Here is a 26,148-nt window from a genome sequence, read left to right on the forward strand (position 1 = left end):
CTGACCCTGACCCCGTGGTCACACTGACACCCTCCTGCCCCTGTCCCCTGACCCTGACCCCGTGGTCACACTCTGGACACCCTCCTGCCCCTGTCCCCTGACCCTGACCCCGTGGTCACACTCTGGACACCCTCCTGTCCCTGTCCCCTGACCCTGACCCCGTGGTCACACTCTGGACACCCTCCTGTCCCTGTCCCCTGACCCTGACCCCGTGGTCACACTCTGGACACCCTCCTGTCCCTGTCCCCTGACCCTGACCCCGTGGTCACACTCTGGACACCCTCCTGCCCCTGTCCCCTGACCCTGACCCCGTGGTCACACTCAGGACACCCTCCTGCCCCTGTCCCCTGACCCTGACCCCGTGGTCACACTCAGGACACCCTCCTGCCCCTGTCCCCTGACCCTGACCCCGTGGTCACACTCAGGACACCCTCCTGTCCCTGACCGCTGACCGCTGACCCCGCGGGTCCCCTCGGGACACCTTCCCGTCCTCGGGGAGGGTCTGGTCCCTGCAGGTGGGGCTGCCCGGGACGTGTGGGGCACGCCCCCCTCCCGCCGCGCCCTGCCCTCCCCGCAGGGGTCCTGCGGGGACGTGGGGGCTGCAGCCTGGGGCCCGTGTGGGGTTGGGCGTGACTGTCTGGAGGCGGCCCCTCCTCCTCGCGGGGGCGGGGGTTCCTGGCGTCCAATGGCGAGGCCAGAGCATTTTAGGAAGTGCTTGACTCCGTGGCTGGGGGAGGGCGCCTCGCCGGAAAGTCCGCTGGCGAGTCTGCGGCGCGCGGTGAGTGCCTCCGGGCGGGTCGCGGGTCCCTGCGGGGACAGTGGGGACAGGTGGGGACGGGGTGGGGGGTCCCGGCCTGGGGCTCGGGCGGGGCGCGTCTTGTACTCCGGCCTCGGCGGAAAGTCCGCTGGAGAGTCTGCGGCGCGCGGTGAGCGCCTCCGGGCGGGTCGCGGGTCCCTGCGGGGACAGTGGGGACAGGTGGGGACAGCGGGGGTGGGGTCCCGGCCTGGGGCGGGAGAGGGGCACGGCACGTCCTCCGGACCGGACGGGAAGGGTTAGCAGGAGGGGCCGCCACAGGCTCGACTCCGGGCTCCGCGGCCGCGGGAACTCGCCGTGGTCAGCGCTGACCCGCTCCGGGGTGGTGAGGGCGGCGGATGCCGGTGCGTCCTCAGACCCTGCTCTGCCGCTGGCGCAGGACTTAGCGCCCCAGGTGTCATCGCGGGTCCTTGGGGCTGGGGCAGAGCCTGCGTGCACGCAGGCGGGTCGGGGAGCGTTGGGGGCCCGTGAACGGGACAGAATGTCACGCGGGTTTGCCGGCGGCACGTCCGTCCTTTTATTCACCTAAGAGCTATTTCCTGAGTGTGACTGTCGCCAGCCACCACCTCCGGATGCGCCGCGGGGACGCGGAGCCACCTCCCCGAAGGCTCACGAGTGGGAGGCTGCTGTGTCTCACCTGCTTGGGCCGGGAGCCTGCAAACCTGCCCTCACCCGGGTTTTGTGCAATCACCCCCGTCCTTCCCAGGGCACCCCTGAGCCCTGCCTTGATGTGATCAGAGAGGGTGGAGGCTGTCCAGCTGTCGAGGGGACCTTCCCAGGGGCTGGCTCGGCAGAGGAGACTCGGGGTGCTGGTGCTCCCAGGATCTCTTCCGGGGCCTGGGGTCGGCGGAGGGGACTCGGGATGGATGCTGGTGCTCCCAGGACCTTCCCAGGGGCTGGGCTTTGGAGAGGACTCGGGGTGCCGGGTGCCCAGGATGTCTCCCAGGGGCTGGGGTCGGCAGAGGGGACTCGGGGTGCTAGTGCTTGCAGGACCTTCCCAGGGGCTGGGCTCGGCTGAGGGGACTTGTGGTGCTGGTGCTCCCAGACCCCTCCCAGGGGCTGGGCTCGGCAGAGGGGACTCAGGATGCTGGGGATCCGAGACCTCCCAGGGGCTGGCTCGGCAGAGGAGACTCGGGGTGCTGGTGCTCCCAGGATCTCTTCCGGGGCCTGGGGTCGGCGGAGGGGACTCGGGATGCTGGTGCTCCCAGGACCTTCCCAGGGGCTGGGCTTTGGAGAGGACTCGGGGTGCCGGGTGCCCAGGATGTCTCCCAGGGGCTGGGGTCGGCAGAGGGGACTCGGGGTGCTAGTGCTTGCAGGACCTTCCCCAGGGGCTGGGCTCGGCAGAGGGGACTCCGGGTGCTGGGGCCCCCAGGATCTCTCCCAGGGGCTGGTGTCGGCGGAGGGGACTTGGGGTGCTGGGACGCCCAGGATCTCTCCCAGGGCCTGGCGTCGGCAGAGGGGACTCGGGGTGCTGGTGCTCGCAGGACCTTCCCCAGGGGCTGGGCTCGGCGGAGGGGACTCGGGGTGCAGGGGCACCCAGGATCTCTACCAGGGTCTGGGGTCGGCGGAGGGGACTTGGGGTGCTGGTGCTCCCAGGAACTCTCGCAGGGGCTAGGCTTGGCGGAGGAGACTGGGAGTTCTGGTGCTCCCAGGACCTTCCCCTGGGGCTGGGCTCCAGAGAGGACTCGGGGTGCTGGTGCTCCCACGACCTTCCCCAGGGGCTGGGCTCGGCAGAGGGGCTCGGGGGGCTGGGGCGCCGAGGAGCTCTCCCAGGTGCGGGGGCAGAGGCATCTCTTCAGGTGGACATTTCACGTCTACATGGAAACTGCCTTCACGCAGACAAACTAGTGCCCCGTTGGGCAGTTTCTCTGGGGTCTGTTGCTCCCTCCAGCTGGTAGGAACCCTAATGCCCCAGGGGCACATTCTTGGGGGGGGGGGTTCGTTACCTGTCAGCTGAAACTCACAGAGTGGTTTTCCTTGGAAGCAAAATGGTGAGCCCCTGGCAGATCTCAGGGTTCACCCAAGGCCTCTTCCTGGGGCCATTGAGACGTGGGCCCTGCTGGGATGGGACTGGGGAGGGCTCAGTTGGGCGGGACAAGGCCCCCTGGGCAGCAGCTGGGAGAGGCATAGCCACAGCCCCTGCTCTGTGTGTCCTAGCTGGGGCTGACCACACTCCCAGATGAGGTCCACCGACACATATAGGGGGTCCTGAGGCTGGGGCTACACGGCCCCTGATCTGCCCACTTTCCAGACACCTGCATGGCCGGAGGGCAGGCGGTGGCCCATCTGCCCCTGGATGGCACAGTGCCTTGAGGAATGTCTCCTGTGTGCATAGGCCAGCCCCAGACCACCTGGATGTTTGCTGCCCCCGCAGGAGGGCCGGGGTCCCACACTCACTCCTGCAGGGACACTCCTGCAGGGACTGGGTATGAGCTGGGAGAGTCCTGGGACCCACCATGAGGGAAGATGGATGGCAGGGGTGCTAGCTCTAGGACCCCCTCTTATGGGCGGGGGTAGGGTTAGGGTTAGGGATTGGGCTTTTGTCTGCCGAGGCAGAATGAGAATCAATACTGTACTATTGGCTGTTGGTGCACTCGACACAGTGTAGACAAGGAACAAATTTTTTTCTAAACTCTTAGATTCTTGGACCAAGACCTGCAAATTAAAATGACAAAGAGGGGGGTGCCTGGGTGGCTCAGTCGGTTAAGCATCTGACTTCAGCTCAGGTCATGATCTCCGTCTGTGAGTTCAAGCCCCGCGTCAGGCTCCTGGAGCTTGTTTCCGATTCTGTGTCTCCCTCTCTCTCTGCCCCTCCCCTGCTCATGCTCTGTCTCCCTCTGTATCAAAAATAAATAAAAACTTAAAAAAATATATTTTAAAATGACAAAGAGGGGCCCCTGTGTGGCTCAGTCAATTGAGCATCAGCCTACGTCACAATTTCCTGGTTTGTGAGTTTGACCCTCGCATCAGGCTCTGCGCTGACAGTGTGAATCCTGCTTGTGATTCTCTCTCTCTCTCTCTCTCTCTCTCTCTCTCTCTCTCTCTCAAAATAAATTAAATAAAGTTAAAAATAAAATTAGATAAGATGACCACAGAGGGGAGCATCTGGCTGGCTCAGTCAGTGGAGCATGCCCCCTGGACCCCGGAGTCGTTGGTTCAAGCCCCGTGTCGGGTGCACAGCTTACGTTATAAATAAATAAATAAGTGAGATGCCAGAAGACAGATGGGCAGGGGACAGGGTTTATTCTGTATGTTTGTAGAGGCCTTCCCAGAAGAGGAGTGGACCCAGGGAGACAGTTGGACGTTAGGCCTTATCTGCCATTTCACCAAAGGTTGATGAATTTGTGTGGAATTGACAAGCCAGAGTGAAAGGGCTGGGGGTTATAGGGACCCTAAGTCCCGAGAAGGTAGCCAGCTGGGGGAGGCTAAGGGCAGGGTCAGTGTTACTCCTTGAGGCTAGCTGTGCAGACCTGGGGGGGGTGCCCTCCCCTTCCGGGTACAGGGGATGGAAGGGGACGGCTGCACAGAGGGAAATTTATGCCTGCTTGCAGGCGAGGGTTAGGGTTAGGGTTAGGGTTAGACGAGGAGGGAGGAGAGTTTTTCTTGTTTCTGCTTTTCTTCAGTCTCCTTCTGCTCAAAATAACCCTTAGGGTGAAGTGGCTTATTTCCAGGGAAGCCAAGTTTCACCCCCTCACTGTACGTACAGAGCTTCCGCGGCTGGAGACGTGCTGGGGGAAGGGGCCACGTGGGAATCTGGTCGCGGGTCACAGCTCAACCCAGGATGGGCTCCTGTCTTTGGGGCTCCTTTTCTGGGCAGGCGATGTCTTGTGCCCACCTCGTCGGCTTATCCTGAGAGTAAATTACACCCCATGCGTGTTCCTCACCTGGCAGATGCTGGGAAGACAGTGGCCAGGGCCGTAGGTTAAGGACCAGGAGACACCCCCTCCTCTCCCCTAGCCCCAGACGTCTCCCCATTGCTTCTAAGGGAGAACTGGCTTCCGTGGGAACAGATCTCAGATTCCCTGCACCACAGCCCAGCACCCCAACCCCGGAGGCAGAGGGCAGGGTGCTGACCTGGGCCCCCAAGGCACCACCACCCCCAGGATTGAAGCCCTGCAGCCACAGACCTGGCCGACTGGCGTGTGAGCCCCTCTGTGCGGCGGGGGTGGCGGGGTGGAGGGATTAGTGCAAGACTGGAGCAGGGGGCACCAGCAGGGGGTAGGATGCACTCTTCACCAGCGCCCCCCAGGAGAGTGGCTCTGGGCCCTTTGGTTTACGTCAGCAAAACTTTGTTTCCTTCCTCAGGTCGCAGCGAGTGGCCCCTGATGGGCGGACAGGTAAGCGCTTCTGGCAACTTCCAGAGCTGCGGCACAAATGCAGACTGGATGTCGGCGCTGTGCCCCCTGCTCTGGGACGTGCCTCTGCACCACCTGTCCATCCCAGGTGAGGGCTTCTGCGTCCCCCAGGGGCGCGGCCGGCCATGGGGTGGGGCCTGAGTGCACGGAAACCACAGGAACCATGCATGCATGCACGCAATATAGGCACACACGCGCACGCACACAACACAGACACTCATGCGTGCACACACATGCACACAGTATAGGCACACACGCATGCACACAATACAGCACACATACACATGCACACACGCACGCACACATGTATGGACACAAGACCGACACATACACATGCACACAGAAACAGGCACGCATGTGCACACGTGCACACACATGTACACAGACACGCACGCATGCACATAATACAGACACACATGCGTGCACACACACGCAGACAGTACAGGCACATGCATGTGAGAACATGATACAGACACACATGCACATAAGACAGACACGTGTACACATGTATGCACATAGTACAGGCACACACACGCACACAATACAGACACGCATGTGTGCACACACGCACACAATGCAGTCACACATATACACACACGTGCACACAATACAGGCACACACGCATGGATGTGATACACACACACGTACACGATACAGGCACACATACGCATGCACATGCATGTACACACAGACACACAGGCACACACACACCACATGCACACACATGCACCAAATGACCGTCTTCCCTTCTCCGTCTCCTTCATTCTGATGTGGCCCAGCAGGCACGTGCACAGTCCCAGGGAGTGTGGCTGAGGGGAGATGTGATGGCATAGGGATTTGGGGTACTGCTCCCCCGCCAGTCTGTCCCTCTGTGTAGGGAACCCGCTAGCCCTTCAGCTGTAAGGACCGAGCACTGCGTTCCTGCGGGGCACCTCAAGCCGCCAGCTGGCCGTGAGCCGTCCCTATCACAGGACCCGTGGGACCCTAGGTCTGGTGTGGCCAGAGCAGCTGGCTGGCAGGTCAGGCCCAGTCTAGGAGGGCTGGGAGTGCAGGGGAGGGAGAGAGGGGCTGAGGGCAGAGGGGCAGCAGGGACAGAACCCCCCCTCTGGGGACAGAACCCTCCCTTCTGAGAACAGAATCCCCCCTCTGGGGACAGAGTCCCCCCCTCTCTGGGGACAGAACCCCCCTCCTGGGGACAGAACCCCTCTCTCCGGGACGCCTGCCAGGCCTGCGTGGGGCACGACCTGGTGGCCCTGAGTCCTGCTGGGCTCCGTCTGGGCCCTTGCGGCTCCAGTGGCCCCGGGACCAGTGGCCGCCGCTCCCCACTGATGAGCATGTGGGCATTACCAGCCTTTCGTTTTTGCAAAAACGAAGGGCTGTAGTGGACCCACTCCGTGTCTCCACGTCCGTGCACGTGCGGTATCTGGAGATCCTCCCTCAAAAATAAGCAGGTTTCTCACCTGGGTACATTTTTGTAGTTTTTCAGATTGAGCCACGTTTTCACCCTGTCCTAGTGCTTTCCTTTGGGATTTTACGAAGACTTCTCAAAAACGTTTAAATCCTTGATTCGAATGCAGTTTCTCTTGATGGGGCAGGACCCAGTCTGGTTATTTCCCAGATGGCTGTCTGTTGTTTGTCAGCTGGACTCCCACAGTGGCCCGAGTCCCGACACCCGAATGACTTCACAGACGAGAGAGAGTCCCTGGGGGTCAGGCTGTGTCCCCGCTGGGCCCAAGGGGTGACCACACAAACCCGATTCTAGGCACTGACCAGTGCCTACAAACTCACGTCCCGCATAGCCTCAGAACGGGGCCTTATGTGGAAATAGGGTGTTTGCCGACGTGAGTAAGTGAAGGCTCTGAGATGAGCCCATCCTGGGTCAGGGTGGCCCTGAATCCCATGGCAGGTGTCCTTGTAGGAGACAGAAGGGGAGACACAGACACAGAGGAGAAGCCACGTGAAGACAGAGGCAGAGATGAGGAGGACGGGCCCACCAGCCCAGGGACCCCTGGAGCCCCAGAAGCTGGAAGAGGCAGGAAGGACCGTCTGCTGGAGCCTCTGGAGGGACTTTGGTCCCGCCCCCTTGGATCTCAGTGGTCCTGCCCCGCCTGGGTATCAGACTTCTGGCCGCCAGAGCTGGGTTACAATTAATTTTTGTTCTTTGAAGCCTCCCACTTTGTTAAGGGAGCCACAAAAAACTCATATAGCCAATACATAATAATTGGAGACAAATGCAAACGTGTAAGTTAAAAAAAATTACATTCTCCGTGACGTATATAGATTTGCCTGCAGTTTATAGTTCTATATTATAATATATATGTGAATCCATTTACATATAGGGATAATCCATTTTTATATAGAAAGATATATACTATAAACGAAAAGAAGGCCCAACGGTACAATTTTTGATCTACGTTTTCACTGAGCATAATATTGTCTGCATTTTCTGTATCAGCAAATATGGAGCCACAGTATCGTCTTACTGGCTGTGTGCCCTCCGCTGACATTCGTATAGGAGTGTATGTAAGTGAGGACTGTCACTGGGCTTGGGGACCGTCCACTTCCCCATCGCAAGCTTCTCCAGGCGCATCCTGAGTCTTGGACTCTTGACCAGGTGGTGGGAGGGGAGCCCTCCCACTGCCCTCTGCCTTCTTGTCATGCCCTATGGCCACGCCCCCGTCATCGGTGTCAGGACCCCCTGGCCACACCCACTCGAGGAGAGAGGTGTCACTGTGCTCTCACTCCCTGGGGATCCGAATCACAGGGTTTCCAGTTTGCCCTGGGGCCAATTTCCTTGTGGGAGGCGGTTTCCCGGTGGTTCCAGGGGATCTGCAGGGAACTCTTCTGGGACCAACAGCCACCAAGGGCCCAGGGCATGCCCTTCTTCAGGCCCGTCCCCTCCCCTCCGTGCCCCGCAGAAGCAGGTGGCCTCTGGGGAGCGTGTGGGAGAGTAGCTCCCTTAGAGGTCAGATCCGGGGAGCGGGGGGCAGCTGTGGGCGGTAGGGGATGCCCCAGCACCACAGGGGAAAGGGCCCCTAGTCCCCAAGGCGCCCTGTCCAGGTGGCTGTGAAAGTGTCCTGGGACCGCTGTAACAAAGGGCCACAATCTGTGTGGTTCCAAACAGCTGTGTGAACTCACAGCTCTGGGGCCAGAAATCTGCACGGGTGTGACCTTTCAGTGCCCGCAGGCCCGGCTCCTTCCGGAAGCCCCAGGGGGAATCCCTTTCTCTTTTCTCTGCTGCCTCCAGCCTCCGTCTTCTCCTTTCATACGTTTGCGTTCGGGATTGTCCTCAGAAAGATTTCCTGGCACATTCCGACAGAGCAGGACGGCTTCGTTTTTCCAGCTAAGCCTGTAAACATCGTGGGTTCCGCTGGATGGGACACAGGGCCCGGGAATGTCTCCCGATCTCGGTGCTCACTGACTTTGTCCAGCGAGCAGAACGCCTCCGTTATAACACCTTAGATGCGCAAAACTGCGTCCGTCTTTGAAGTCAGCGCTCTGGTGCGTTGATCTGTGGAATCAGCAGCACTGGGTCTCAGCGATTCTGGCAGCTTCGCTTATTTATACGTATTTGTGCTTATTTATACGGACGTCCCTGTACAACAGGCGAACGTTCGCACCCAGTAAACGTGCCCCTTCCTTCTTCAAGAGTTTCTGGAAAACCTTCACGGACGTCAGTGCGGACGGACATGGGGGTGTTTCTCCAGGTCAGGGGGGCACGTTGGTGGCTCTGCTGGATGAGGATCGCTTGGCACGGGAAGGTCCCCGAAACCAGGGGCGGTGTTCCCCGCGAGGAACCGCGTGGTGTCCTGTGGCATCTCCTCTGTGTCTGTGTCTCTCCTCTTGTGTCCCTTACAAGGACACCCAGGTTTAGGGCCACCCTGGTCCTGGATGACCCTGTCCCATCGGCATGGTGGGCATGAGTTTGGAGCAGTACCCACTGCCGGGCACGGGGCGCCTGGTGGAGGGGGCTCCCGGGGCGCCCGGCGGAGGGGGCTCCCGGGTGCAAAGTCCCCTCGGGTTTGCTTGCAGGGAGTCACGACACCATGACGTACTGCTTGGACAAGAAGTCGCCCATTGCACAGAGCCAGTCCCGGCTGCTGCAGCTGCTGGGCAAGGTCCTCCCCTGCATCACACGCCCCTTCGTGCTCAAGTGGTCCACCACCCAGGTGAGGGGCGCGGGGCCCTGGGGCCAGCCGATCAGTGCCATCTGCCGGGTGGGTGCCCTCCCTGGCAGGGGAAACACTATTGAAAACAGACGTCTGGCCAACCCAGCCCAGCAGCCACAAGCAACGCACGTCCCCGTGTCTTTGTGAGGTGTTTTGCCGGCTGGAGGCAGGCCCGCACGGGATCCCACTTCAGAGCCCCCAGTCCTGGGGAACCTCCTCTGGGCCGTGCCGTCGTCCAGAGGCCTGTTTAGAGACGTGCACACGTTTGAAAAGGAGGAGAAAGAACCCACAATGACAGGTTTCTGCCCTGAATGCTCAGGGAGGGACAGGGCAGGCGGGGCCGGGTCCCCACGTCCTGGGAGGGGTCAGTCTCTCCTGTCTGATTGGGGTTTGCTCAAACTCCCTGCCGAGGCCTCTGTTCCTGGGGGTCCGAGGGCATTGTGAGCACTGGGGTGGGGGGGTCGTCCTGGGGTAGGGTGTACATGGAGAGGAAGGTCCGGGTGATGTGCAGTCTGAGGGTCACCTGGGGCGTCCTGGTGGGGGGTGGGGTGACCCAGAGGGTCCCGGTGGAGGGTAGGGAGAGCAGACCCAGGGTGACCCGTGGCGTCCTGGTGGGGAGTAGGGAGAGCAGACTCAGGGAGACCCAGGGCACCCTGGTGGGGGGTGGCGTGACCCTGAGGGTGCTGGTGGGGGGTGGGGAGAGCAGACCCAGGGTGACCCGTGGCGTCCTGGTGGGGAGTAGGGAGAGCACACTCAGGGAGACCCAGGGCACCCTGGTGGGGGGTGGGGTGACCCTGAGGGTGCTGGTGGGGGGTGGGGAGAGCAGACCCAGGGTGACCCATGGCGTCCTGGTGGGGAATGGGGAGAGCAGACCCAGGGTGACCTGGGGCGTCCTGGTGGGAGGGGGAGAGCAGACTTAGGGAGACCCAGGGCACCCTGGTGGGGGGTGGGGTGACCTGGAGGGTCCTGGTGGGAGGGTGGGGAGAGCAGACCCAGGGTGACCCATGGCGTCCTGGTGGGGAATGGGGAGAGCAGACCCAGGGTGACCTGGGGCATCCCGGTGGGGGAGGGGCAGGCAGCTGGCCGTATGGCCGTCACCGCACAGTGTCAGTGAGGGAGGAGAGGCACGTGACGGTTCCAGGTTCTGGCAGCAACGCAGGACCCACCTGGGGAGCAGCCCAGCCCCCCACCGCCGCTTGTGGGGGGCTCAGGGGTCCGAATTCTCCGCTCCCTGGACGTGTGCATTGGAAACTCCGGGTTCCCGGAGGCCCCAGTCCCGGGCTCTGTGCTTTGTAATCGCTGAGCAGCAGGAATTCAAGTCACGAGGGCAGCAGGAATCCCTCTGGGGACCTGCCTGTCTGGAATGTGGAGAAACCAGATTCCCTACTTGTGTGAGGTGCTTGCACTGGCCAGCCTGAAATGTCACCACAGAGCCCTGCGGGAGGGGTCAGCGGGTTCGCTGCCGTCCCGGAGATGGGGTCCCGCGGTGCTGGGGTCCCACCGAGCTGGGTCCCCGTGGTGCTGGGGTCCTGGGTGGTTCTGGGTCCCATGGTGCTGGGGGCCTGTGATGCTGGGGTCCTGAGTGGTGATGGGTCCCAGCAGTGCTGGGGTCCTGGACGGTGCTGGGGTCCCACAGTGCTGGGGGCACGCAGTGCTGGGGTCCTGGGTGCTGGGTCCCCACAGTGCTAGCATCCTGGGTGCTGCGTCCCCACAGTGCCGTGTCCCACGGTTCTGGGGTCCCCAAAGTGTTGGTTTCTCAGTGCTGGGGTCTCATGGTGCTGGGTCCCCATGGTGCTGGGTCCTACGTGGTGGTGGGGTCCCGTCGTGCTAGGGTCCTGAGTGGTGATGGGTCCCAGCAGTGCTGGGGTCCTGGACAGTGCTGGGTCCCCACAGGGCTGGGTCTCTCAGTGCTGGGGTCTCCTTGTGCTGGGCCCTATAGTGCTGGGGTCTCGTGGTCCTGGGTCCCATGGTGCTGGGGGCCTGTGATGGTGGGGTCCTGAGTGGTGATGGGTCCCAGCAGTGCTGGGGGCCTGGACGGTGCTGGGGTCCCACAGTGCTGGGTCCCCACAGTGCTGGGTCTGTCAGTGCTGGGGTCTCCTTGTGCTGGGCCTTACAGCGCTGGGGTCTCGTGGTGCTGGGTCCCCGTGGTGCTGGGGTCTCGTGGTGCTGGGGGCCATGAGGAGGTCTGGGTGGGGGGTATGCTGTTGTAAAGTCTGGGTGCCTCCAGGGAATCGGTTGAGGAAATAACCAGAACCGCTGGTTCATAAGCACCGGCCACAGGAAAGCATATGGGGTGCATCCACTGCCGGGAAGGTGTGCACACCCTGAGTTTCTGCAGAACGTCCCAGGTCACACGGTGTCATCGCCAATGCACACCGCTCAGGGAAGAAGCACGGGGAGGGCATCATGTTAAGTTTGCAGCTCACACACCGAGGGGAAGGGGCAGGAACGCCCCATCCAGCGCCAGGGAGGTTCTCGGCCGCAGCCCCCTCGTTGCGTCCCCAGGTGTAGGCAGGGATCCACCCTGGGCGGTCAGACCGCGTGTGTGTCCTGTGACGACCTCCTCAGATCCCACGGCTTTACTAATGCTGACACCACGAGCACCTAGTTTACGTTCTGAAAAGACACCATACGCGTGGGAAGGGGTGTTTCACGGGAGAAAATGTTCACTTCTCAGTCCTGTCCGTCCACGACCTCAGCCCACCTGAGGCACAAGCCTGTGCCCCGGGGAGTAGCCAGCTGGGTGCTTTCCTCTCCCCGGAGTCCGCTCCTGCAGAGAGCTTGGGGTCCCTGAGCGAGGGCCGACCTGGGCGTCAAGGCCCCTTGCAGGTGGTTCTGCACGGGGGGGGGGGGGGGGGGGGGGGGGGGGGGGGGGGGGGGAGGGGGGCGCACCTGGCTGGACCTCGCCCCCCGCCCCACGCACACACAGTAGGGGACACGCAAGCCTCTAGGTAGCCTCCTGAACCCGAGTGCTGCATGTTTCCACAGGGGGGCTCACAGGAGGGACCCTGGCTCCCTGCAGGGCCGCAAGGATGTACAAATTACTTTCACGTTAACTCTCGCTTTTTCCATTGTCACGTTGTGTGGGAGGGTGCGGCCTTTCCCTCCTTTACCCTCTCTGGATGGGATTCCTTCCTGCCTGTCCTCCTGCTGTTTGCGGCGTGGGGACGGTGCCCACCTCCGCTGACCCTCCTCCGCGCATCCTGACCGCCAAGGGTGCGGGTGCGGCCCTGGGGGCCTGGCTCAGGGCTGCTGAGGCCCAGAGAGCGTTCCTTCCCGGTGCCCGCCCCGGGCGAGGGGGAGAGGCGGGACCCTGCAGGGCAGCGCCGAGGGGGCGTGGACGGCAGGACAGGGCCTCCCCAGGCTCCGTCTGTGGCTCACCGTGGCCAGTGTCACCCGAAAGCATGTGCCCGAGTGCCAGGCGTGCGCGGCGTCCGGACCGCAGCCGGCACCTGGAACAGCTCTCGATTCGACCTCAGACAGCGTGGCCCAGAGGGGGGCATCTCCGGCCGGACCGCGAGCCCTGGACGGGGGCGGTGAGCCGAGGCGGGAGCCCCACGGCCCCCAGCAGCGACGACGGAGCTCTGTCCGCAGGTGCTGGGTGTCACGGAGCAGCTGGACGCCGGGGTGCGGTACCTGGACCTGCGGGTCGCGCACCTGCCGGAGGGTTCGGAGAAGAACCTGCACTTCGTGCACATGGTGTACACGACTGCGCTGGTGGAGGTGCGGGGGGGGGGGGGGGGGGGGGAGGGGCGGAGGGGGGGGAGGGGGGAGGGGCGGAGGGGGAGGGGGAGGTGGGGGGAGAGTGGGGGGGGAGGTGGGGGGGGGGGGCAGTGCGGGGGGGGGGGGGAGGGGGATGGTGTACTCGACTGCGCTGGTGGAGGTGTGGGGGGTGCAGGGGGTCACGGGGTTGAGGAGGGGGGGCGCGGGAGAAGGGGGGAGGGGAGGAGTGCGAGGTCGCGGAGGGGGGCGGGGCGGCTGGCGCAGGGAGGGGCTGGGGTGCTGGAGCGCTGCGGCCGGGAGGCCTGCACGCGGTGATGCGCACCCTTGTGGGGTCCAGCAGTCGGAGGTTACGACTCTTGACCTCCTGGGTTTTGCAAACCTGGGGCCGCTTGTCTTCCTGCCTTTGGTTGGGGCCTGGGGCGTCTTGCACTGTCTCCTCCGCCACAAGCTGCGTGGCTCTGAAGTCCGAATATGAGGAGTCACCGTCCCGCTCAGCCTGACTCCCCCCTGCCGTCCAGGACGCCTGGGCCCGGGTGACACCATTCCGGGGACCTCACTCCACATGCCATTTGCCGGGCTTTGCGTGTTCCCTGCACTTGCAGACTTCACACCTTTGCACACACGGTGCCCTGTGCAGTGAGGGTGCACACACATGACCACACACACACACACACACACACACACACACACACGCAGGCGTATGCTTCTCCCTGAGCATAATGGCTGGCGGCCCGGCGGTCGTTGGTGAGGCTGCATTGGCTATTTGTTGGCCCAGGACCCAGGCCCGTTTGCCCAGTGGGTTCTGTTTGCGGAAGGCCCTTGGGCCTGTGGGAGTGTCCTCAGCTTCCTGGCCCCCCTCGGGACGGTCCGACTGAGCCCCTCTCTCTCTTGTGCAGGACACCCTCACGGAGATCTCAGAGTGGCTGGAGAGCCACCCCCAGGAGGTGGTCATCCTGGCCTGCAGGGACTTCGACGGCCTGACAGACAACCTGCATGAGTACCTAGTGGCCTGTATCAACAACATCTTTGGGGACATGCTGTGTCCCCGAGGGGTAGGAAGGGCCCCTTTGGCGCAGGTGGGGGGCAGGAGTACGATTCATCAACAACATCCTTGGGGACACGCTGTGTCCCCGAGGGGTAGGAAGGGCTCCTTTGGCGCAGGTGGGGGGCAGGAGTACGATTCATCAACAACATCCTTGGGGACACGCTGTATCCCCGAGGGGTAGGAAGGGCCCCTTTGGCGCAGGTGGGGGGCAGGAGTACGATTCATCAACAACATCCTTGGGGACACGCTGTGTCCCCGAGCGGTAGGAAGGGCTCCTTTGGCGCAGGTGGGGGGCAGGAGTACGATTCATCAACAACATCCTTGGGGACACGCTGTGTCCCCGAGCGGTAGGAAGGGCTCCTTTGGCGCAGGTGGGGGGCAGGAGTACGATTCATCAACAACATCCTTGGGGACACGCTGTGTCCCCGAGGGGTAAGAAGGGCTCCTTTGGCGCAGGTGGGGGGCAGGAGTATGATTCATCAACAACATCCTTGGGGACACGAAGGCCCCCTTTGGCGCAGGTGGGGGGCAGGAGTATGATTGTAGACTCCCCTGCGTGCTTGCTTCTGCTGTGCATGATGGTGAGATAATTCCGGTGCTGGGGGTGGGGGCGCTGCTGGAGTGGTCTCTGTGATGCGCCCAAGGAGAAAGACCACTGCCCACCCCCCGCCCACAGAGTGCCCCTTGCACCACTGTGCCACGTACACAGCCTGGGAGTGCGAGGTCCAGGCGGGGACGAGGCTGGGAGTCTGAGGTCCAGGCAGGGCCGAGGCCTGTCTCCTGGGCGTGTAGACCCGTCTTCCCCCTGTGTCCTCACGTGGTCGTCCCTCTGGGCACGTCTGTGTCTTCATCCGCCCTTCTCCAGTCCTATTGGATCAGGGCTCATCCTAATGATCTGATTTTACCTTCATTATCTACTTCAAGACCCCACCTCCAAATACAGTCACGTTCTGGGGTATCGGGGTGAGGACTTCAACTTAAGAATTCAGAGGGGACACGGTCGAGCCCACAACACACCTGGTCTTTGTGATCCAGATAATTGGTGCCATTTGCTGGCGACGGCTGGAGTGACCCTCCCTGGGTCTCCGGGAAGCTGAAAAGTTAACTCCATATCCATTTGGGGTCCATTTTACATCACTCTGTTGGGCGTTTCTCCAAGTTCGTCCCATGAGCCTGGTCTGGGGCCAAAACAAGACAGTGGGGCTGCTGTGACCCAGGGCACCCAGGTGCTGGGGGCTTCTGAGGGAAGGTGGCAGGAGCAGCTGTTAGGGGACAGGCCGCCAGGCTGAGTCTCCAGAGGGAACGTCACAGAGGGGAGATGGAAGAGGGTGGGAGGTCCACGTGCAAAATCACTGGTCCTTCGAGCCCTGGTCCTTGTAGTAACACGTGCTTGACCTTCCTGACACACCTGGCTATTTGATGGGTGGGGCCTCTGGGGGGACAGCGTGAGCTCAGGGTGCTGTTGGTAACACTTCTGTCTGGGTCACAGACATTCCAGAGGCCAAGGAGCAGTTGTAGATACTGCCTGCCCCCCCCCATGTCCCTACTACAGGCACCCAAATGATGCCACATCCCTGCGTCTCTCAGACACCCTGATAACCGACCACCGTTGCTCTCAGACACCCCGATCCTCCACCATCAGTCTGTTTCACTCTCCAATCCTCCACCATCAGTCTCTCACACTCCCCCATCGTCCACCATCAGTCTCTCACCCCCATCCTCCACCATCAGGTCTCTCACACACCCGATCCTCCACCATCAGTCTCTCTCACCCCCATCCTCCACCATCAGTCTGTTTCACTCCCGATCCTCCACCATCAGTCTCTCACACTCCCCCATCCTCCACCATCAGTCTCTCACCCCCATCTTCCACCATCAGTCTTTCTCACCCTCTCTCCACCATCAATCTCGCTCAGACACCCTCATCCTCCACCATCAGTCTCTCACCCCCATCCTCCACCATCAGTCTCTTACCCCCATCCTCCACCGTCAGTCTTTCTCACCCTCTCTCCACCATCAGTCTCTCTCAGACACCCTCATCTTCCACCATCAGTCTCTCACCCCCATCCTCCACCATCAGGTCTCTCTCACACACCCGATCCTCCACCATCAGTCTCTCACCCCCATCCTCCACCATCAGTCTCTTACCCCCATCTTCCACCGTCAGTCTTTCTCACCCTCTCTCCACCATCAGTCTCTCTCAGACACCCTCATCTTCCACCATCAGTCTCTCACCCCCATCCTCCACCATCAGTCTCTTACCCCCATCCTCCACCATCAGTCTCTCACACTCCCCGACCAGTCTCTCTCAGGTGCCCGCTACTCCTCCTTCCTCTCCAGGAGGTGCCGACATTGAACCAGCTGTGGACACGCGGCCAGCAGGTCATTCTGTCCTACGAGGAGGCGAGTGTCGTGAGCCGGCACAGGGAGCTGTGGCCTGGGATCCCCTACTGGTGGGGGGACCAGGTGAAACCCCAGGAGCTCATCCACTACCTGGAGCACATGAAGAGGTGTGGCCGCCCAGGTGAGCAGTGTGGGTCGGTCACACATGGCACCTGCAGGGCTCACACACACGTTATCACTCACAGGTTTGCTTTCGGCTCTTAGGGAAGAACTTTAGAAGTCATGTAGCGTGTGTGTGTGTGCGCGTAACATATATGGACACGTGTGTGGCTGTGTGCGCACGTGTCTGTACGTGGGTACGTGTACATGTGTGCACGGATGCTCAGAGGTACAGATAAGTCCATACACACGACGCGGTTTGAAGTGTTGGGGCTCTGAGCCGACGGCCAAGAAAGAGGATTGTTGCACTGTCTTGGGTGCAAACAGGTGCTTTTATTACCGCGGGGGGACAGGACTGTGGGCGGAACGGGGTTGTGAGGGGTGACTGATACTTGGGAGGTGGGGGAGGTGAAGGGAAGGAAGTTCCAGAAGGACTTTCATATGCTAACGAGGACTCCGGAGGCTGGAGCCCTGGCTATTGTCAAGCTAAGGTCATTTGCCCTCTAGCAACGCATGAACTTTAAGAGGGTAGGGGGTTGCTGGAGAGATGTTTCACTCTGAGGCTGTCAAGAGTTCACCCATGGCCGCAGGTTATAAGGACATTTAATCCGCATTTCTGCCTTTGTTTCCCACATCTTTCCCCCCTGAACAATGTTGACACTTAGATCTTTGGGTTGTTTTTTTTTAAACGTTTATTTTTGAGACCGAGAGAGACCGAGCGTGAATGGGGGAGGGTCAGAGGGAGGGAGACACAGAATCCGAAACAGGCTCCAGGCTCTGAGCTGTTGGCACAGCACAGAGCCCGACGCGGGGCTCGAACTCACCGACTGAGGGGATTCTCAGTCTCTCTCCCTGTGCCCGCCCCAACTCTCTCTCTCAATCTAGATGTAAAAATAGAAACAAACAAACAAAACCAAAAAACTAAAAAAAAAAAAAAAAATTAGTATTTACAAAGACGTGTTGTTGAAACATAATTTTTCCCTGCAATTACCCTCATTTGGAGAAGTAGCCAAGTCAAGACTCATCTGTTTGTAAACCGAATCCAGTGCTAATAAACTTGGCCTAATTATTTACATCACCTCAGCAGGAATAGTGATAAGCCATACAGATTTTTCAAAATTTGCTTTGCGAATTTCGTAAGCAATCTCTCAACTGAACCAAGCATAGCTTCTCCAGGCCAGAAGCCAAGGCAAGTACTTCCGTCAGACCTGCCTGCTGTACCTGTAGAATGGGGCCAACCCTGGTCACGAGGTCCCCAAATATCCTGAGGTTCCTGCACCTGCCAGGAAGTGACCTGTACTCGCCTGGTGAGGCTGCTGGGAGCTCTGGGAGCAGGTACCCGGCCAACGTTTCCAAGGGGCTCGATGGCTCCGTGTTTCGTAAAGTCAACCTTAGTTCCTTAGAGCTGTCTGGTCCTACGTGAGTTTACACAGGTCACTCGCAAATAGGACATTCCGGTCAAAGCCTTCGTAAAATAACCAGTGGTCCCAATGGCGTCCTGGGACAAGAACGGGTTCTTATCGAACTTATGTAAATGATTCTCATTGCCAGGAAAGAAAGAAGACTCACTGAGGGTTTGTGAATTTCAGAGGGTTCAGGGAGAGAGAAAAGTTAGAAGCTTTAGTCTGTTCACAAATTAAAACTTTATCATATTCCTGTAACTCATAGATCTCTCAGGAGAAAGTTTCCTTAATCTGGAAGAGCAAACGTTTTTGGTTAGTTCTGGGAATTTTTACCAATTTCAGTTTTAGGATTTTACCCATGTCAAAAACCTATATTTGTCAAAAGCCCTTTTTACGAATTCCCTTGCAGATGAAACCCATTGTCACAAGAGAATAACGATAAATGAGGAAAGACTCGGAAAGGGACACGGTTAAAGATCTGATGAGAGATTACAATGTAGCTGGCAGGGAAATTCGGCTATTTCTGTGACACCGAACACATCAGTAATCAGAATATCAAGCGATGGCCTCATAACAAAACATTAAAACTTTAGGAATTTCAGGGCACCTGGGTGGCTAAGTCATTTCGGTCGGATGAGTGGGATGAGTGTCGACTCTTGATTTCGACCCTCCCCTGCTCAAGCTCGCTGGTGCAAAAAGCAAATAAACTTAAAAAAAAAAAACAAAAAAAAAAACCACTTTAGGAATTGCATAGTCTCCAGAATAGTTCTAGCATTTGCCCTAAGACCTATTCTTTATTTAATGATGCTTCCTGAGTCACCTAAGGTACCAAAGAAGCAAATCTAATTGGTCAGAAACACTTTATTTACAATTTAAATCTTGGGGAAGTTTGTTTAAAAAGCCTTAAAGAAGTTACAAAGCACACGCCTTAATAGGATTACCTACCATCACAAAGTTATTTATTTAACCAAGGAGGCAATAAAAGATTGCAAAGGCAAGTGTGTAGGGTTATGCAGTTATTAGCAAAACTTAGCTCTTTTAACATTGAGATTTAAGTAATCAAAGACCTGATAAACAGAAAATGTAGAAACTGGCTTTCTTAGCAGGTAACAGAAAAAAAAAACCAAACCTTTGTTTACATGTTCTTATCAAAAGCAGGCTAACAATCCAAAAAAAGACCTTTTTTATAACAGAGAAATCAGAATTTCAAACTTATACCAGTGTACTTTTAAAATCCCCTCATTATGGGGCGCCTGGGTGGCTCAGTTGGTTGAGAATCCCGCTCTTGGTTTCAACTCACGTCATGATCTCACAGTTTGTGAGTTTGAGCCCCACATCGGGCTCTGTGCTGACAGTGTGGGGCGTCTCTCTCTCTCTCTCTCAAAATATTATTTTTAACGTTTATTTATTTTTGAGACAGAGAGAGACAGAGCATGAACGGGGGAGGGGCAGAGAGAGAGGGAGACACAGAATCGGAAGCAGGCTCCAGGCTCCGAGCCATCAGCCCAGAGCCCGACGCGGGGCTCGAACCCACGGACCGCGAGATTGTGACCTGAGCTGAAGTCGGACGCTCAACCGACTGAGCCACCCAGGCGCCCCATCAAAATAAATACACATAAGAAAAATCCATGGATTTCAACTTTAGTCCTGACCACACACAAAATTCCTTTCCAAAGATTTCCCTTCTTAAACCCTCTACACCTTTTTTTTTCATCCGGTGTTGTTTCCCTTATTTCCATCAGGGTTAATTACATTTAGCAGCATTTTCAAAAATGTTTATTTATTTTTGAGAAGGACTGTGAGTGGGGGAGGGACAGAGAGAGAGGAAGACAGAGGATGTGAAGCCGGCTCCAGGCTCTGTGCTGAGAGCCGTGAGCCCGATGTGGGGCTTGAACCCACGAACCGCGCGATCATGACCTGAGCCGAAGCCAGACGCTTAACCGACTGAGCCCCCCGGGCGCCCCATTTAGCAGAATTTTTCGTGTTAGAAACCTCAGTCTCCAGTGGAAATTAACTGGTAACCAATTGCAAACTGTTCAGCCAGAAGTCTCTAGATGGCAGATTTATGAATCTAAAATTTAAAGCACAAATTAAATGAAAACATTTAAGCACAAAGCATGTTTTCCAGCAGATTTAAATGCCCTGAGTTTCTCTGCAATAAGAAGCCAAAAAACCACAAACCTACGTTCAGTAATCAATCCATGCTTCAGGGCCACGTCCTATTAGGGAAAGGTCTGGATGTCCAAGGAATTCAGTCCAATTTGTCATCGCAGCAAAGCTTTAAAAGTCTCGGGTCACCACAGACTTTGCAAGCTATGTAAACAACACCCGTGAAAACTGAGACAGAAATCAAGCATCATTTTAGGTCGTCTTTTTGCTGACCAGTTGCGACAGAGATAACACGACCTGACCTCACCTTTAGTGAGCCTGAATAGAATAGCAGCGTGGTATTTAAGGCTCATGAGTCTAAAGACAGGTGCATCTTAAGTACACGGACAAATTTAAATTCGTTTAAATACCGAATTATATTCCGTTTGTGTCCATTTGAAAGTCAATCAGCTCGTTCCCCACTGTCGAGCAGGGATCTCTGAAGTGGGCGCTGTGAGTCCGGGGCTGGTGTTTGCTCCTTGCGGGAGGGGAGGGGGAGCCCGGGCTCCGAGCTGGGCCAGGAACCGGTGGTGGGCCAGGAACTGGACCACCCAAGGTGGTGCAAAATAAGGAGCAGAGGCAAAAGAGGAGAGACGCCCCGGAAGGCAGGGAAAGGGGTTCCCGATGGACTCTAAGCCTCGTAGGCTCGGACAGATGAGCAGACCCCGTGGGGTTTTCCACCACAGTGGACGCGTGCTGTTTTCACAGCTGCTTGGGAACATTCCAGAAAGTCCCCGTCCCGAGGCAGACTAACCACAGCTGGCTCCGATGATCGCGGCCGTTATCCCGGGAAATGACTTCGGGAGTAGCCCCTGCGTCTGTTTGACGAGGAACAGACAGGGTCAGCGTCCCCTTTGCTAGGACGGCCTGGGTGCCACCGGGAGGACGCCTGTCTACACAATTATCGCAAGGGAGTTTGCTGGCCTGGGCCAGACACATCCTGCCAGGGCCGCTTAGGTCCGGGCTGATGTGGAAAATGTTGGGGTTCGGAGCCGGCAGCCCAGCGAGCATTCTCGAGACGTTTTTGGTGCAACAGGTGGCTTTATTAAAGCGCAGGGACCGGGCCGTGGGCGGGAAGTGCTGGTCTGGGATGGAGGACAGGCTGGTTATACACTCGTGAGCCGGGGGCGGTGAGGTCAAGGGAAGCGCCCAGAAGGGCTTTAGTCGTATGCTAAGGGAGATCAGGGACCCTCAGGGATCCTGGAGGCCCGGCTGGCGTCAGGCTACGGGTGCTTTTCCCTCTAGCGAAGCCTGCACGTTAGGACAGAGGACGTTCCCGGAGAAATCGCGGACTCGGCCAGCGCTGTCCAGCGATCGTCAGTGGGCTGCGGGTTGTAAGAAATTCCATTGTGTCTGCGTTTCCTTTTTGCTTTAATTCCCCACGTCACGTACAGACGCACGTACGCACGTACGCACATCCAGGAGACAGCTACGTGTGTGTACGTACGTGGACGCGCACCTGTGGTACCGGTAGCGAGGTGCGGAGCCTCGGGTCCACGGCCTGCCCCGGCTCTGCTCTGCAGCTGTGCGACACGCGTCGCGGGCAGTGTGCGGTGCTCGCGCCCACACGCGCGGTACACACTCCCACACGTGCTGCACACGCGCCCACGCGGGCGGTGCCCGACCCACATGCGCTCCACAAGCATCCACACGCACTCACACGCTCTGCGTGCACCCCACGAGGTGTACACGCACCCACACGCGCTTCACACACACCCACATGCGTTGCACACGCACCCACACGCGCTCTACACGCACCCACGCGCCCTCTACACACACACAGGCTCCACACACACCCACATGTGTTGCACACGCACCCACACGCGCTCTAGACGCACCCACGCGCTCTACACGCACCCACACGCCCTCTACACACACACAGGCTCCACACACACCCACACGGGCTCCGCACGCACCCACACACTCCGAGCATGCCTCCTGCTCGCACCGTCACGCCTCTGTGTGCTCACAAACCTGTTTCAGAAGCCATGTTGTAACCCGAGCGGCGGACATAAGGCCCCGCGCCAAGGCCACCCGAGAAGCAGGTTGGGACGTGGTATCTCGCGCTCTCGTGTTTCTCCGGTTGACAAGCGTGCGCTCTGAGGGTTAGAAGCAAAACCGTCGGCGGAGACACCGAACGTCTGACCGTGGCCGCCTGCCAAGCCGCCTGTGGTGGGGGTGGGGGGCTCCCACACCTTTGTCCAGGGGTTCCCACCCACACAGGGGCTGAGCCCCTCCCAGAGATTCTGCGATGTGTCTGAGGATTCTGGGCCACCACCCCCCCCCCGAAATCTACTGGCTGACACGCGGTGTGTGAGTGTCCATTTGCCGCTGTGACAAATAGTGGTTATTGTGTCCAGCACACGGGTGGGACGTGCACGTCGCTGGGGACACTATTCCGTCCAGCACGTGGGACATCTCTGGGGACATTCGTGTGTCCGCCGCTCAGGGTCAAGGGGTGGACGTCTGTGGGGACATGAGTGTGCCCGTCATGTGGGGGGTCGGGGCATGGTCATCTCTGGGGACGTTATTCCGTCCACCACACGGGAATCAAGACATGCACGTCCCTGCGGACATTATCTGTCCCCATGCTGGGTGGCAGGAGTCTGGCACTGATGTGGACACGTGTGTCCCTGCCGTCGGAACCCTAATCTGCACGTGGCTCTGAGAGTCTGTGCTCAGAAGCGTGTGGACACGAGGGCCGGGGAGCCTGACGGCCGTGGCACCAGCTTCCTCTCCTTCCTGTTCCAGGCGGGCTGTTCGTGGCGGGCATCAACCTGACGGAGAACCTGACGTACATCCTGGCGCACCCGTCCGAGTCCTTGGAGAAGATGACGCTCCCCAACCTGCCGTACCTGCGCGCGTGGGTGCGTGAGCAGTGCCCTGGGCCGGGCGTGCGGTGCACCAACATCATCGCGGGGGACTTCATCGGGGCGGACACGTTTGTCAGCGACGTCATCAGGCTCAACGACAAGCTGCTGCGATGCTGACACGGAGCACGGGCACAGGTGGGGGGGGGGACGCGGGGCAGGGTCCACCTTCCCCCATCCACGGAGCGCCCCCGCAGGTGACACCCAGCCTCGCGGCTCCTGGAGGCGGCAGTGGAAAGCACACGCTGGTGACCAGCAGAGACGTGTGCTCGTATCCTCAGAGGAAGAAGGACCCGGAACCTGGGATCTGCTTCTTCAGGTTTAGCTGCAGCCGTGGCTGCCGTGGGCGGGTGCCGTGGCTGCCGTGGGGCATCCCCTCGCCTGGGGCTGTGGCAGCAGCAGGATGACCTATGACACTTTCCCAGAGCTGCATAAAGCCCGAAAGTACCGTGTCTGTGGGGTAGGACTGGGCATGTCCGATCCACGAAGAAAACCACTAAAACGGGGAAGAGATACTGTTGTTTCCGATGAAACCACCGCACGTTTGCTTGTCCCCAGGCCACGGTTCCTGGGGCTGCTTCTATTCTGGCTTTTCCCACAGGGATGGAAGGAGCAGAGGGCCCTCGAAGGACGTGTTTGGCACTCACTCCCTCACTTTCCAGACGCCTCTCTGGCGCTCTCTTCGAGCCAGTGTGGGTCCGCACACGTGACGGGCAGCTGGGTGCCCACCCTGGGCGCTGCCGTGGCATCCCGGGGCCCTCCAGGAGGCCACCTTCAGGCGTCCCCGGAAATTAGGCCAAGTGGTGCTGGGGTTTCCCCTCTCTGACACTCGTGCCACTCCTCTCCCAGGACCACGTTGGGCAGTGGTCAGTATTCCAACATCCTTGTTCTGTGGTTTCTAGGGTCTGTCTGTCCGTCTGTCTGTCTCTATTTGCCCGAGGTGCGAACTCTATTTTGTTCTTTTCTCTGTTCGTGGCGCTCTGGCGTCTGGGGGCCTTGCGGCTCCCCCCCTCAGGCTAGCGGATTCCTAATCAGAGACGGCAACCACGGGCTCGGGAGCACACGCTATATGCGAGCAAAGCAACGCCATCATCCAGCCCGCGCTCGCCAAGCCCACATGCCTGGGCTTCGAGCCGACCCCTGAGCCGACACGGGCATGCGCTGGAGATACTGTGGGTTTCGGTCCAGCGAAACTGCAATAAAGTGCGTCAGATGAATTGTTTGGTTTCCCGGGACATACAAGTTGTGTGTTGACGAAGTAGTCTATTAACCACGCACCGATCGCGTGGTGTCCAGAAAACCAGTGCTTGTGCCTTAACTGAAACATACCGTATCCCTCAAAAAAAAAAAAAAAAAAATGCTAACCATCCCCTGAGCTGTCGGTGAGTCCCCGCCACCGGGCAGAGATCACCTTCACCGACACGGTCATAACGAAAACGTGGGAAACACGGCGAGAAAGACCAATCTGGGGCACAGACACAGGACGTGAGGGGATGTGGTTGGAAAAGTGGGGCCGGCAGCCTGGCAGGGCACTTTAGGTTTGTGCAGCATGCGGTGTCTAGGAAGAACCACGGGGGGCGGGGGGAGGGCGCCGGTGTCCCGCTGACACGTCTGCCTTTCCCATGCAAGGCCTCATGCAAATTTCTGCCCCAAACGGGTTTTCCTTGCGGCCCAGGGGCAGCACACCCCACCCTCTGGGGCAACGTGCTTAGTAAATTCTCCTGGCGGCTGGCCGCCTCCAGGAGTGAAAACCCCCCCGAGGGCGTGCATGAGGCCGTGCTCCCCGTGAGGGGCAGGACAGCATTGCTCCGCTTCCCCGGTATCCGGGGATCCAGCCGCGTGGACGCAACGTCACAAGTCCCGCGTTGCGCACGCGACCTTGACGGTGCTGGCCCTTTCAGCTTCTCAGCCCAACGGTGAACCCCGATGCTGTGTGGGTGTTCCTCTCCCCAAGAAGGGCTCCCTGGGGTTCCTGTGTGTCTCGTGTTCTGGAGCATTCTGCCTCCGATGGAGGAGGACATTAGGCTTTCTCAGGGTAGTCTTGAAGACGACGCTTTCCTCCGTGTTGGAGTGTGGTCCCTTCAGGTGCAAGGGGTCATTTTCCAGAACATCCGCTTATGTTTTCGGTATGCGGATGCCATCATTCCAGGCGCGGCCCGAGGCCCAGGAACTGGAAGCTCGAAGCCCGCAGGGGACGGCGCCCGACATGATGCTGCGTCCTTGGAACGCCCCGTGGCCGTAGTTCCTGGCCACGTCCGGCCCACGAGTACCTTCCGTTTGTGTCCGGAACGCTCCTCGCGACTGTTCAATCCCACGAAATCCGCCTCGTTCGTGGATTTCTGTTTCTCTCATTCAGGTGACGGACACGTCTGGGCAACACGGTGTGGAGGGCCCGGTGTTGAAGGAGCAGGTTCCCCGGGTCACGGGGAGGTTTCTTCACCTGCCTCGCTGGGCCGCACTTTATTGTTGCTTTATAACTTAAAATCCTGGGTCAAACCTTTCAGTTTTCTGGTATTTTAAGTCTCTTCATGTGGACATGAAGCAAAGGTTCTGTACTTTATTCATTTTTTTAATGTTTATTTATTTTTGAGAGAGAGAAGACAGAGTGTGAGCAGAGGAGAGGCAGAGAGGGGGGCGGGGGAGACACAGAATCCGAAGCAGGCTCCAGGCTCCGAGCTGTCTGCACAGAGCCCGACGTGGGGCTCAAACCCACGAACCGTGAGATCATGACCCCAGCTGAAGTCAGCTGCTTAACCAACTGAGCCACCCAGGCGTCCCTATTTAATTTTAATTTAATGTAACTTCATTTAATTTTATTTTACTTCATTTTGTTATTTTTTATTTATTTTGTTCTACAGTCTTTTAAAAAATTTGTTTCTTTACACTTATTTATTTTTGAGAGAGACAGAGCATGAGCGGGGGAGAGGCAGAGAGAGAGGGAAACACAGAATCCGAAGCAGGCTCCAGGCTCTGAGCTGTCTGCACAGAGCCCGACGTGGGGCTCGAACCCACGAATCATGAGATCATGACCCCAGCCAAAGTCATCTGCTTAACCAACTGAGCCACCCAGGCGTCCCTATTTAATTTTCATTTAATTTAATGTAACTTCATTTAATTTT

At 58.8% G+C, this 26,148-nt stretch overlaps 1 protein-coding gene across 1 annotated transcript; it reads left to right on the forward strand.

Annotated features, from left to right (window-relative positions):
- Positions 1–741: 741 nt before the first annotated feature.
- Positions 742–25,557, forward strand: PLCXD1 (phosphatidylinositol specific phospholipase C X domain containing 1). Its single transcript, XM_042926608.1, has 7 exons — positions 742–778; positions 5,120–5,257; positions 9,202–9,338; positions 12,933–13,061; positions 13,958–14,113; positions 16,447–16,630; positions 22,911–25,557. The coding sequence occupies exons 2-7, from the start codon at positions 5,140–5,142 to the stop codon at positions 23,147–23,149; spliced, it is 963 nt and encodes a 320-aa protein (XP_042782542.1). The 5' UTR covers positions 742–778; positions 5,120–5,139; the 3' UTR covers positions 23,150–25,557.
- The last annotated feature ends 591 nt before the right edge of the window (positions 25,558–26,148 follow it).

Source organism: Panthera leo, chromosome Y, assembly GCF_018350215.1.
Source record: "Panthera leo isolate Ple1 chromosome Y, P.leo_Ple1_pat1.1, whole genome shotgun sequence".
NCBI classification, from domain to species: Eukaryota; Metazoa; Chordata; class Mammalia; order Carnivora; family Felidae; genus Panthera; species Panthera leo.